Source organism: Alosa alosa, chromosome 19 (assembly GCF_017589495.1).
Source record: "Alosa alosa isolate M-15738 ecotype Scorff River chromosome 19, AALO_Geno_1.1, whole genome shotgun sequence".
Classification (NCBI taxonomy): domain Eukaryota; kingdom Metazoa; phylum Chordata; class Actinopteri; order Clupeiformes; family Clupeidae; genus Alosa; species Alosa alosa.
In genome coordinates, this window is record NC_063207.1 from 6644564 (window position 1) to 6656840 (window position 12277).

A 12277-nucleotide genomic window follows, 5' to 3' on the forward strand; every position below is an offset into this window, starting at 1 on the left:
CACCCACACCCACCCTGTGATGCAGTTACCAGGGCAACAGAGCATCCCTCCCTTTAGAACCGGAGCCTCTCCTTACCCCAAGCTCCTACTGGTTATGCCTGGCTATGGAGCTTCAAACATCTACTCGTGCTGCTGCAGGGGCAACACCTCCTCCTCCTCCCTCCTCCTCCTCTTCCTCCTCCTGCTCCTTCCCTAAACACGGAGGCGACAGCAGCGAAGTGTAACACACATTACCAGACCAGAATAATTGCATTAAATCTTATTGCTAAGTGATATTCTCATTTCTGTACAACGGAAAGAAACGTCCTGCCAGAATAGGTATTGTACTGCCTTAAATGGTCGGAATGCCTGAAGTTCCTAGGATACATCAAGCTGACATTGATGAGCCTCCATTAAACCAAGTTCAAAGCTCTGCTATTATGTATCTAGCATAGCGCTTGCGCTGCTAACTATTCCGCTGGTGGTGCTAAGCATCCTGCTAGCATTGCTAATCACTTCGCTGGCACGGCTGACCACTCTGTTGCCGAAACATAGTAAGCAATAGAAATTTGCCGCTTGCCGCTGGTCAGCGTGATCGCCACCTAACTCCCTCCTCCTCTCCCTCACCTCTGCCTCTCCTCACTTCTCTTCCTCTTCCATCTCCTCCTCTTTTCCTTTACCAACTTTTCCTCCTCCTCTTCCTCTTTCATCTCCTCCTCCTCCTCATCTTCCTTCTCCTCCTACACCTCCTCCTCCACCTCCTGCTTCTCCTCATCCTCCACCTCCTGCTCCTCCTGCTCCTCATCCTCCTCCTCCTCCTCTTCCTCCTCCCTCTTCCTCCTCCACCTCCTCTTCCTCCTCCACCTCCTACACCTCCTCCTCATCTTCCTCCTCCTCCACCTCCTGCTCCTCCTCTTCCTCCTCCACCTCCTGCTCCTCCTGCTCCTCATCTTCCTCCTCCTCCTCATCTTCCTCCTCCTCTTCCTCCTCCACCTCCTTCTCATCTTCCTCCTCATCCACCTCCTCTTCCTCCTCCACCTCCTACACCTCCTCCTCCTCTTCCTCCTCCACCTACTACACCTCCTACACCTCCTCCTCCTCCTCCTCTTCCTCCTCCACCTCCTCCTCCTCCACCTCCTCCTCTTCCTCCTCCTCCTCTTCCTCCTACACCTCCTCCTCCTCCCTCTGTGTGCTTCTTCTGTTCCACAGGCAGACGGCGATTACTCCCACTTCATTACCCCGGCCTGACATTCATTAACATGTCAATGGTGGACAGTATTTCTTACCTAAGCACTGCCGCTCTCCGATACTGTCCGTCCCCCCCAGGGAAAGCCTGCAGCCATGACCTATCGACCACTCCCTTCCTGTTAACGCATGGACTCCATAGGATCGGATAGCTTTGATTGCTTCATGATTATGAATTGACATAAGCGTGTGTGCAAAGTGTGTCCAATGCGCTGTGAGCGATGTGATCTTTGAGATGCCTCTTTGTGTGTCTGCAGCAGGTTTTTCTGAGGGGTTATACACACACACACACACACACACACACACACACACACACACACACACACACACAGACACACACAGGAGGTGACTCAGACATGAGAGGTTTGAATTGCGGTGCTTGTTTATCTGGCTCTGTTAAATAGTAGCACACGATGATAATAATAATATAATTTTTAGCTTACACTGAATATGAAAGGCCTGTGACTCCAGCTTATTAGATGGAGATGAAACATGTCTGATGTTTGTGCAGCTCCGATGAGACACTTGTACACTCTTTACCCACCAGGGCCATGTGTCTGTGCTCATCTGACTGATGGAGCTATTTACCTTCATCAGACATGCATGGAGCTCATCTCTGAATCAGTGTGTGTGTGTGTGTGTGTGTGTGTGTGTGTGTGTGTGTGTGTGTGTGTGTGTGTGTGTGTGTGTGTGTGTGTGTGTGTGTGTGTGTGTGTGTGTGTGTGTGTGTGTGTGTGTGTGTGTGTGTGTGTGTGTGTGTGTGTGTGTGTGTGTGTGTGTGTTTTGTGTGTGTGTGTGTGTGTGTGTGTGTGTGTGTGTGTGTGCGTGTGTGGAGTGTTTTGTATCAGTCTGGTAGCATTCTGCTCGTGTGTGTGTGTGTGTGTGTGTGTGTGTGTGTATGTGGGGAGTGTTTTGCATCAGTCTGGTAGCATTCTGCTGTGTGTGTGATGACAGAAGGAGAGGGACTGAGGAGGCGGTGATCTGTCGCTGGAAATTCCTCAACTTGAGTTCAGAGGTTCATATACACACACACACACACACACACACACACACACACACACACACCTCCTCTCGTCTCAGAGATGAAACTCTTCATCATTCCATCATCACCGTTTATTTAATTATTTTTCTTGTCTCATTTAGGGCAGAATCTCCTCTCGTACTTCCTCCTCCAGATGTGACTCTGCCTCAGCCTCGGAGTCTGGCTTTAGCCCAGAAGGGCACTCACGCTTGCATCCCTCTCAGCTCATTAAGTGCCCAGCCCTGCCCATCCCCTGCCCATCCCCTGCCCAGCCCTGCCCATCCCCTGCCCATCCCCTGGCATCAGGCTCTCTGAGTTTGTTTAGCTAAGGAGCGGGTATCACGCTCATGAATGCCCATGTGCTTCCACTACAGACGCGGCACACAGTCGGGTCCAGAGACCTGGTAGCAGGGCTCTTTTGCTCCCAATTCTGTGTGTTTGTGTGTTTTAATGAATATGAGCTGTTTTGCTCTCAAATTTGCGTGTGTGTGTGTGTGTGTCTAAGTGAATATGAGCTCTTTTACTCTCAAGTCTGTGTGTGTGTCTGTGTGTGTGTGTGTGTGTGTGTGTGTGTGTGTGTGTGTGTGTGTGTGTCTAAATGAATATGAGCCCTCAAGTCAGCATGCTCTCTTCAGATTGAGTTTGGAATTCAAATTAAAAGTCATGCTCTGTGTGTAATACTCAAGTTAGGGCACTAATTGAAAATTGGTCTGCATGAGCGAGCGAGTGAGCAGGAGAGAGGAGGATAGAGAGAGAGAGTTAGCAAGAAAGAGAGTGAGAGAGAGAAAGAGGGAGAAAGAGAGAGGGGTGAGAGAGAGAGAGAGGGAGAAAGAGAGGGTGAGGGTGAGAGAGAGAGAGAGGGAGAAAGAGTGTGAGGGGAGAGAGAGAGAGAGGGTAAGCATGTGGGAATCTGAGTGGCTGTGTTGCACACAGTGTTAAAGCCAGAGGAGAATTGCTACCTCTAGCCTGCTGACTAACCACTGATCAGGCTCTCAATGCACAAAAACACTTTGATTGCTTTTCTCAGCTTGTTTGAAGTGAGCTGGTGAGTCAGAGTATGGAAAACTAGCTCTTGCACTTGTGTGTGGATTCATGAAATACTTTGCTCTTTCTTCATATATTGTTAATATATGTGTGTATATGTGATGGAATAAGATCAGCTTGACCTATTAAATACAACAGAATTAGGGTAGTAATTTGGTAAAAAAGTTAATGAGATTGCTGTTGTGCTCTAAGCAGACAGAGGATGCACACTAAGAAGGCTGCACACTAAGGATGCACACTAAGAAGGCTGCACACTAAGAAGGCTGCACACTAAGGCTGCACACTAAGAAGGCTGCACACTAAGGATGCACACTAAGAAGGATGCACACTAAGAAGGCTGCACACTAAGGATGCACACTAAGAAGGCTGCACACTAAGAAGGCTGCACACTAAGGATGCACACTAAGAAGGATGCCCACTAAGAAGGCTGCACACTAAGGATGCACACTAAGAAGGCTGCACACTAAGGATGCACACTAAGAAGGCTGCACACTAAGGGTTCATATTATTTGTCTTTTTCCTCTATCCTCCCTTCCTTCCTCCATTCCTCCTGTCCTAACCCCTCCTTCTAATTAATGTTGTGAAGGAAATGAGGAAGGAAGGATAGGAGGATGGAGGAATGAAGGAGAGACCGATATGACCGATGAGAAGCCCTGCTCACGCACGCATCACTTTTAAGAGACGTCAATTACTGATGATGCGGTGCATCACCTCTTAGGCTAGAATAAACAGACAAATTGCAGAGAATATGAACTCAAACACCAAAAGCCTAAAAATGTTATATGAACATGGACTCATCCCACTTATTGACCCTGATAATGAAGTAATGTTTGACAGTTCTCAAGACATGAAGGAATAGTTATTATACAATGTGTGAACAAAACAGGCATCAACCTTTTTTTAAAAAAGTTTGCATGGTAGTTCATGATAATGCCAGCGCATAAAGGTCTTTTCTTGGTCTATCTACTAGTTTATTGTCGCAAATAAATCCCTACGGACTTGTTTGAAACCGAAAGTTGACAGACGTGGGAGGGAACTTTTTACCTTGGCAGCCTGGACCAATGATCGCACAATTCCAACTAAAAACGCTTCCGTGTAGGATGCTCTTGGGTTTCCTCGCATATCGGGCCTTCCACCTCCCTCCTCTCTCCTCGCTCTTGCCTCCTCTGGTAAAGATAAATGAGACCTCCTCGATGACGTCGAGCTTTGAGCGATTTCCAGGCAAATAAGCTGGAGGACCGAGGAGAGAGGCCGCATGCAAATAGAGCTTTGAGATGAGCCCTACAGTATGAAGGCCGCTCACTAAGAAGGTCGCACACTAAGAAGGTTGCACACTAAGAAGGTCGCACACTAAGAAGGTTGCACACTAAGAAGGTTGCACACTAAGAAGGCTGCACACTAAGAAGGCCGCTCACTAAGAAGGAGACAGTCTGCAGGATGGTGGGACTGGATTCATGTTATATGAATATACTGAAGAGCAGACTGACTGGTTAGCTAACTCTGGACTTGTCGGAGGGTTGCGGTTGAGGGTTTATGCCCTTGGGCAAGCACCTAACCCCTCACTGTGCCGCCCGTTGAAACAGGCAGCTCAAATGTGTTCACTGTGTGTTGTTTGTGTTTCACTAATTCACACATGCACCACACGGGATCAAAAAAAAGTATATATACTTATACTATATACAAATGAGACACACACACACACACACAGGAGGTGACACAGACATAGATGGCTGGACAGAGCCCTCTCATATGTGAGTGTTAACCTCCTGTGGTCTTATCTGTGGTACGTCACCCTAGAGAGTAGTCTGCAGGCTGCCGTCTGTGGTGTCAGTGTTTTATGAAGCAGGCGTGAGCCTCCATGATTGTTTTTACTGCCCCAGGCTTTGACCTTTGGCAGAATCAATCTGGGTTTCCAAGATAGTTCATCACTTACTATCATCAATGTAAAAGCCTTGTAGTGGTGTGATGTGGTGGTGTGAGAAAGGCTGTGTGTGTGTGTGTGTGTGTGTGTGTGTGTGTGTGTGTGTGTGTGTGTGTGTGTGTGTGCCTGTGTGCGTGCGTGCATGCGTGTGTGTGTGCACGCATATGTATGTGTGCACATGTGTATGTGTGTGTTTCTTTGTGTGTGAGAGAGTGAGTTTCTAGCACACAGCAGAAATGTGCCATGTTCTAGCTACCATGAGTCACAGTGCAGGCAGCTCAGCCTACAGTATTATTTTAAGAGTCCTTTTGGAGCGGTTCTTGAAGCTGTCAGACCGTGAGTGCATGCTGCCCTGTGGCTGTGCTTTGCTTGTGTGTGTGTGTGTGTGTGTGTGTATATCCCTGCCTGTCTGTCTGTCTGGACACAAGCTCTTAAGGCTTCATTACGAGTAAGCAGGGCACACACAGTGAGGGTCTCTTCAGGGCAGTTGACTGGGTTTGATTGCCCCAGCATTACATTCTCTTACCCCAGGAAGTAAGTGCTGCTGACAGGAGAGTTCAGGTCTCCAGAGACGGTGTTCTTAATGTTGGTCATTTGAACCCTTTGAACTGCTTTACTGCTCAGCCCTTCCCTTCTGAGGGGCCTTGAGATAATGGTGCAAAGCATGGAAGAGTGGTGTGTTCAAATTGTGTGTGTGTGTGCGTGTGTCTGTCTGTCTGTCTGTGTGTGTGTGTGTGTGTGTGTGTGTCTCTGTGTCTCTCTCTCTGTCTGTCTGTCTGTGTTTGTGTGTGTGTGTGTCTGTGTGTGACTTCATGTCACTGTCAGTGAGTCAGGGTGTGCAGACATGGGTTGGCATTGTTTATTGTCTGAAACCACAGGGGTCTTGTCATGACGCAAATGACTTTTCTACAAGCCTGCTGTGTGTGTGTGTGTGTGTGTGTGTGTGTGTGTGTGTGTGTGTGTGTGTGTGTGTGTGTGTGTGTTATATATCTCCCCTGACCTTCCTCTCTCTCCCTTCACTAACAGACGTGCCCACTCCTCCTCCTTTCGGTGCGGTGCGATGTTAGAGTTGGACAGACGCCCAGTCATGTTACTCATGTCGCCTGAGAGACTGTGAAAACCCTCAGTGCAGACATGGATACACGTCTATACCAGATGATTTGCCTGGGAGCAGGAACACTCCCAATAGTTTACTCAGTGTCTACAGCAGTCTTCCTCTAGCCTGTTCCAGCACTGCATTTCCCTTAATATAAATGAGTAAATGCGCTTACGTGCTAATCTCATGTTTGCATGTGCGTTAGCGCCACTTAATTCCAGTTAATTTCCCACTCATGCCAAGTGATGGTGATCGCCAGCCAGCCAGACTATATTTCAGAGCAGTAAAGGCTGGAAAGAGTATCCTGGCAACAGTGGCAGCGGGGGATCTCAGAAGGGGACCGTGCCAGCGCTAGGCTTTGGTATCGCACGTGTACACGCGTATATATATAGAGCCACTTCCCTCCCATGTCTGACCCAACAATCCTTTACCCCACACCCCACGAAGAATATCTAACGGTGGTTGCACTGCCCCAACAAACGCCAACAGTTGGGTTAATGTGCACCATCAGTCTGTCAGAGACGCGAGACAGGGAACAAAGCCACATGGCAAAATAAACAAAGGAACACATGGCACAGGACACAGGAAGTAACGAAGACAACAGGAAGTAAACAAGAGAACACAGCAAACTACAAACTAATGGTCCCAAAAACCAAAACACAAACTCCAAACCGTGACACAGTCTGCTTGCCAGTGGTCATGGGGGTGGTCAGGATATAGCCACGCAGGCCACAGGTAACCACAGCCGTGGGTATATGCTTACCACCCCCACTCTCACCTGTGCCATATTGCTTAATTGCTATTTGTTGGGATGGTGTGCAAGCACCTTAATACAGAAATATCAGTCTACAGTATCTCCCTGTCTGTCTTGTACATTTTGAATCTGTTCATTTAGTTACTAGTAAATATACAGATTATTACAGATAGTTACTTTGTCTCCTTCAGACTCCTCACTAAGAATATCTACTATCAATATGCTAGTCCCCAGTGAATGTGTTTGTCTCTCATTCAGACTGTGAGCCTAAATCTCACCAAGAAACACTAATATCAGTAGGTCTCTCCCAAGAAAGTGTGTGTGTGTGTGTGTGTGTGTTTCATGAGTGTGTGTTTTCGTTTGTCTCTTTTAGACTCTACTACACTGACCCCCACCCAGCGTGCGGCGTCCAGCTGATGAGGTTGGGGAAACTACAACACCTCCTGGGCAGAGTGGAGGAGGCACTGCAGTCCTTCCGACAGGTGAGTTCTTCACCTGGAGGATGTGTAGGGGACGGTCAGACAGGTGAGGTTTTACCTGGAAGAGGCACTGCAGTCCTTCCGACAGGTGAGCTCTTCACCTGGACGAGGTGAAGGGGATGGTCAGACAGGTGAGGTCATATCTGGATGAGACGCAGGTGTCACTCAGACAGGTGAGCTTTTACCTGGAGGAGGTGTGAGGAATGATCAGACAGGTGAGATTGTACCTGGAGGAGGCACAGGAGTCCACAGATAGGTGAGCTCTTACCTGAATGAAAATGCTAGATCTTCATACAGGTGAGCGATTGAGGAGGTGTAAGGGATGGTTAGACAGGTGAGCTGTTACCTGGATGAGAATGCTTCAGACCTTCAGACAGGTGAGCTATTACTGTAGGTTACCTGGAGGAGGCACTGGAGTCCCTTAGGTTAGCTTGAGATTTTACCTGAAGGAGGTACGGAGCATGGTCAGAGGAGGGTTAGGTGAGGAGACGTCCAGACAGGTAACATTAAGGTCATCAGCTGGACAGAGCCGAGGAGCTGCAGGAGATGTCTAGACAGATATTGTTAGGGTCTGGACTTGGGAAGAGGACAGGAGGTGTCGTAGACGTCCAGACAAGCAGGTTATCACCCACACACACACACACACACACACACACACACACACACACACACACACACACACACACACACACACACTGCCGTGCTGTCCAGAACCTGAAGGAAGCTGTCCCTTCCTGCTGCGTCCTGCTAACAGATGAGGACAGGAGCCTTATGAACCTGCAGGGCGGCCGTAGCCTCTTATAGCTCCTGTCCAAGACTGCACATCTCCACTGATGGCTCTTTATCTCTGTCTGTCTCTCTCTCACACACACACACACACACACTCATTCACTCACTCACTCACTCTCTCTCACACACACACACACACAAACACACACAAACACATACACACACACACACACTCACTCACTCACTCACTCACTCACTCTCTCACACACACACACACAAACACACACACACACTCATTCACTCACTCACTCACTCTCTCTCACACACACACACACACACACACACTCATTCACTCACTCACTCACTCTCTCTCACACACTCACTCACACACTCACTCACACACTCACTCATTCACTCACTCTCTCTCTCACACACACACACACTAACACACACTCACTCATTCACTTCACTCACTCACTCACTCTCTCTCACACACACACACACACACACACACACACACACACACACACACACACACACACACACTGCCGTGCTGTCCAGAACCTGAAGGAAGCCGTCCCTTCCTTACAAGGCCCTGCTAACAGATGAGGACAGGAGCCTAATGAACCTGCAGGGCGGCCCGTAGCCTCTTATAAGCTCCTGTCCAAGACTGCACATCTCCACTGATGGCTTTATCTCTGTCTGTCTCTCTCTCACACACACACACACACACACACTCATTCACTCACTCACTCACTCTCTCTCTCACACACTCACTCACACACTCACTCACACACTCACTCACTCTCTCTCACACACACACACACTAACACACACTCACTCACTCACTCACTCACTCACTCTCTCACACACACACACACACACACTCACTCATTCACTCACTCACTCTCTCTCACACACACACACACACACACACTCATTCACTCACTCACTCACTCTCACACACTCTCACCACACACTTCACTCATTCATAATTCACATTCACTCTCTCACTCACACACACACACACACACACACACACACACACACACACACACACACACACACACAAACACACACACACACACACACACTTCTCTCTCTCTCTGTTTTGCTCTCTCTGTGTTTCTCTCATTCTTTATCATACACACACACAATTCTCTCTCTCTCTCTCTCTCTCTCTCTCTTTCTCCCTCTGACATGGTAAATTAGGCCCATGGATATTGGCCTTGAGGTTGGCATCTGACTTTGTGAGGAACTTGGGGAAACTGTGGCTGTGGCTTCAGAGGTTGAAAGTGTTTTATAAGTGTTTTATAAACAGCCCTCCTCTGTTAGCTCCAGCAGGAGAGCAGGGGGTTGGGCGAAGGCTTTGTGTAATGGGCTCATCTTGATGTGCTCGACTGTGTGTAGAAAACGGGATGAAGGCCCCTGTGCCGTTGACACTGTTTGCTCTCCAAGGAAAGCGTTCCAAAACAAGATTATTCGGCGTCATTTTGAAATGCAAATGCTGCATGAATCCTTCACGCCGGTGTGAGCTGGGCCAGCTCTCTCATTTCCCTTCTCTAACCAAAACACACACTCTTCTCTCCCCTTTGTATTCCCTCTTTACTTATCTCCCTCTCTCTTTCTCTCATCCTCTCTCTGTCTATCCATCCCTCTTTGTTCCTCTGTTTGTTTCTCTCTCTCTCGCTTCATCTGTCTCCACCCCTCCTCTCTCTCTCTCCATCCTGCCTCTCTCTCTGTTTCTGTCACCCTCCCTTTCTTGTCTATCTTCTTCCTCTCTCTCTCTCTCTCTCTCTCTCTCCTTCTCCCCCTCCCTCCCCCTCTATCTCCTCTCTCTCTCCTTCCCTCCCTCTTTCCCTCTCTGTCTCCCTCCATCTGCAGGCCTATGATATTCTGAAGGTGACCCACGGGACAGAGCACACGCTGACTAATGAACTGCAGGAGAAGCTGCTGGAATGCCAGGCGGATCTCAGCCGTGACTGAGCCAGAAGTGACCCGACATGTTGACTCCTGAGAGCAGTGGGCAGAAACAGTGCTGTTCTGTGTGGTGGACAGAACTCCCTCCCTCGCCAGGGACCTCCAGCACACTTACCGCCGTGGAACGCACTAAGCCCACAAAATACTCTTGTATACCTGTAGTTCTGTAGTCAGTACTATAATTGGTTATTAATCACACCGATATGAAAGCCTACACAATACTGTATCTCTTGTATACCTGTAGTTCTAATAGTCAGTACTATAATTGGTTATTAATCACGCCGATATGAAAGCCTACACAATACTGTATAACCTGTAGCCTACACAATACTATATTGGTTGTATACCTGTAGTTCTATAGTACTGTATCTCTTGTATAATTGTTCTAATAGTCAGTACTATAATTGGTTATTAATCACACCGATATGAAAGCCTACACAATACTGTATCTCTTGTATACCTGTAGTTCTATAGTCAGTTCTATAATTGGTTATTAAACAGACTGATATAAAATAAAGCACATCCTCAACTCCCTTATCCTTTCATGTATGTCTTACACTCTGCTTGACTCAGGTGTGTGTGTGTGTGAGAGAGAGAGAGAGGATGCTGTGTGGAACATCTATTCTCTCTCTTATCCAATGTTCTGACTGCACTGTACTCATCTGACCTATAGTAACCCATCCCCACTCTAGTAGTAGTGCCTGCTAGAATCCGACTCTGACATTATTAATCCAAAGACAGCAGCAGGTCATCTCATTTCTCATTCCCTTCCACAACAGGGAGCTTCACCGTGGACTCGCCCCCGTTGCTAAGCTCCAGTCCCCTGATCTCGTCCAGGAGGACGCTCCCAGGGGGCATTGTGGGAAATATATATTTGTTTTGCCACCTGCCCATGATGAGAGATGGTGATGGTGAGGTGGGTGAAGGGTCTGACTGGCATGACTAAGCGGACGTGGTCAATTTCCCTCCCTGGTCACATCGCTTCTCTGGCTGCCCGCTGCCGATGCATCACCCCCAAGGGGGTTCCTTTTCTTTTCTTTGGAAAGAACCAAACGGCTCGGCCGTTTCAGTAAATTAATTCACCGAATGCAAATGGAGATTTTTGATTGTCGTGTGCTCCGATAATTCATGGTGTTTTGTGGTGTTGATGCCCAAGCTGCAGAGGCACACCACACCACCCCACACCACACCACCCCACACCACACCCCTACACACCACACACACCACACCACACCACCCCGCACCACACCACACCACACCCCCACCACACCACCACCACACACACTACACCACACCACCCCGCACCACACCCACCACCACACCCCACCACACCACACCACACCACACCACACCACACCACACCACCACACCCCACCACACCACACCACACACACTACACCACACCACCCCACACCACACCACACCACAACACACCACCCCCACCACACCACACCACAACACACCACACCCCACCACAACACACCACACACACACCACACCAAACCACACACACCATACCACACACCACACCATAACACACCACACACCACATACTTGCTGGAGCCTGGTGGGGGACTCGTTCCGAGATGCTGCTTGAGTCTGATTTGATGTGCTACTCATACTCATTGTTACGTTTCCGCCCACTGACCCCCAGAAGGACGCAAACCATCCCTGACCTGTTTTGTTTCTGAATATTGAATGTGACCGTAATCGGTGCGATTCCTTCACTTGCCATCTTTTGTGTTTTTCATGGAACATTTCCCTCTGCTTCTGGTCTCTAGAGAAACGTATACACATGAATACACATGAATTAGGTTCGTAGTTATGGTCATTTATATGTCATTTATTTACATTTCAATGACACAAGCACAGTAACAAGGGTGGTTTGATTACAGTGATGCATTTTGAAATGCTAGTCTTATTTATCAGTTATGGGAAATAATTGATCATAACTGATGAATATACACAATGCATTGTTTGTGTTAAACAGGTCCCTTTCCACAGGTGTATTTATCGAGCACCATGCAGT

The 12277-nt window shown here is 48.2% G+C and overlaps 1 protein-coding gene across 1 annotated transcript in view; it reads left to right on the forward strand.

Moving 5' to 3' along the window:
• Positions 1 to 10552, forward strand: part of LOC125284019 (histone-lysine N-methyltransferase SMYD3-like) — a 27275-nt gene extending 16723 nt beyond the window's left edge. The window contains exons 4-5 of the mRNA XM_048227700.1: positions 7434 to 7542; positions 10153 to 10552. Coding sequence (XP_048083657.1) covers positions 7434 to 7542; positions 10153 to 10254 — 211 coding nt within the window. The 3' untranslated portion in view covers positions 10255 to 10552. The remainder of the gene's footprint in view (positions 1 to 7433; positions 7543 to 10152) is intronic.
• Positions 10553 to 12277: the final 1725 nt, after the last annotated feature.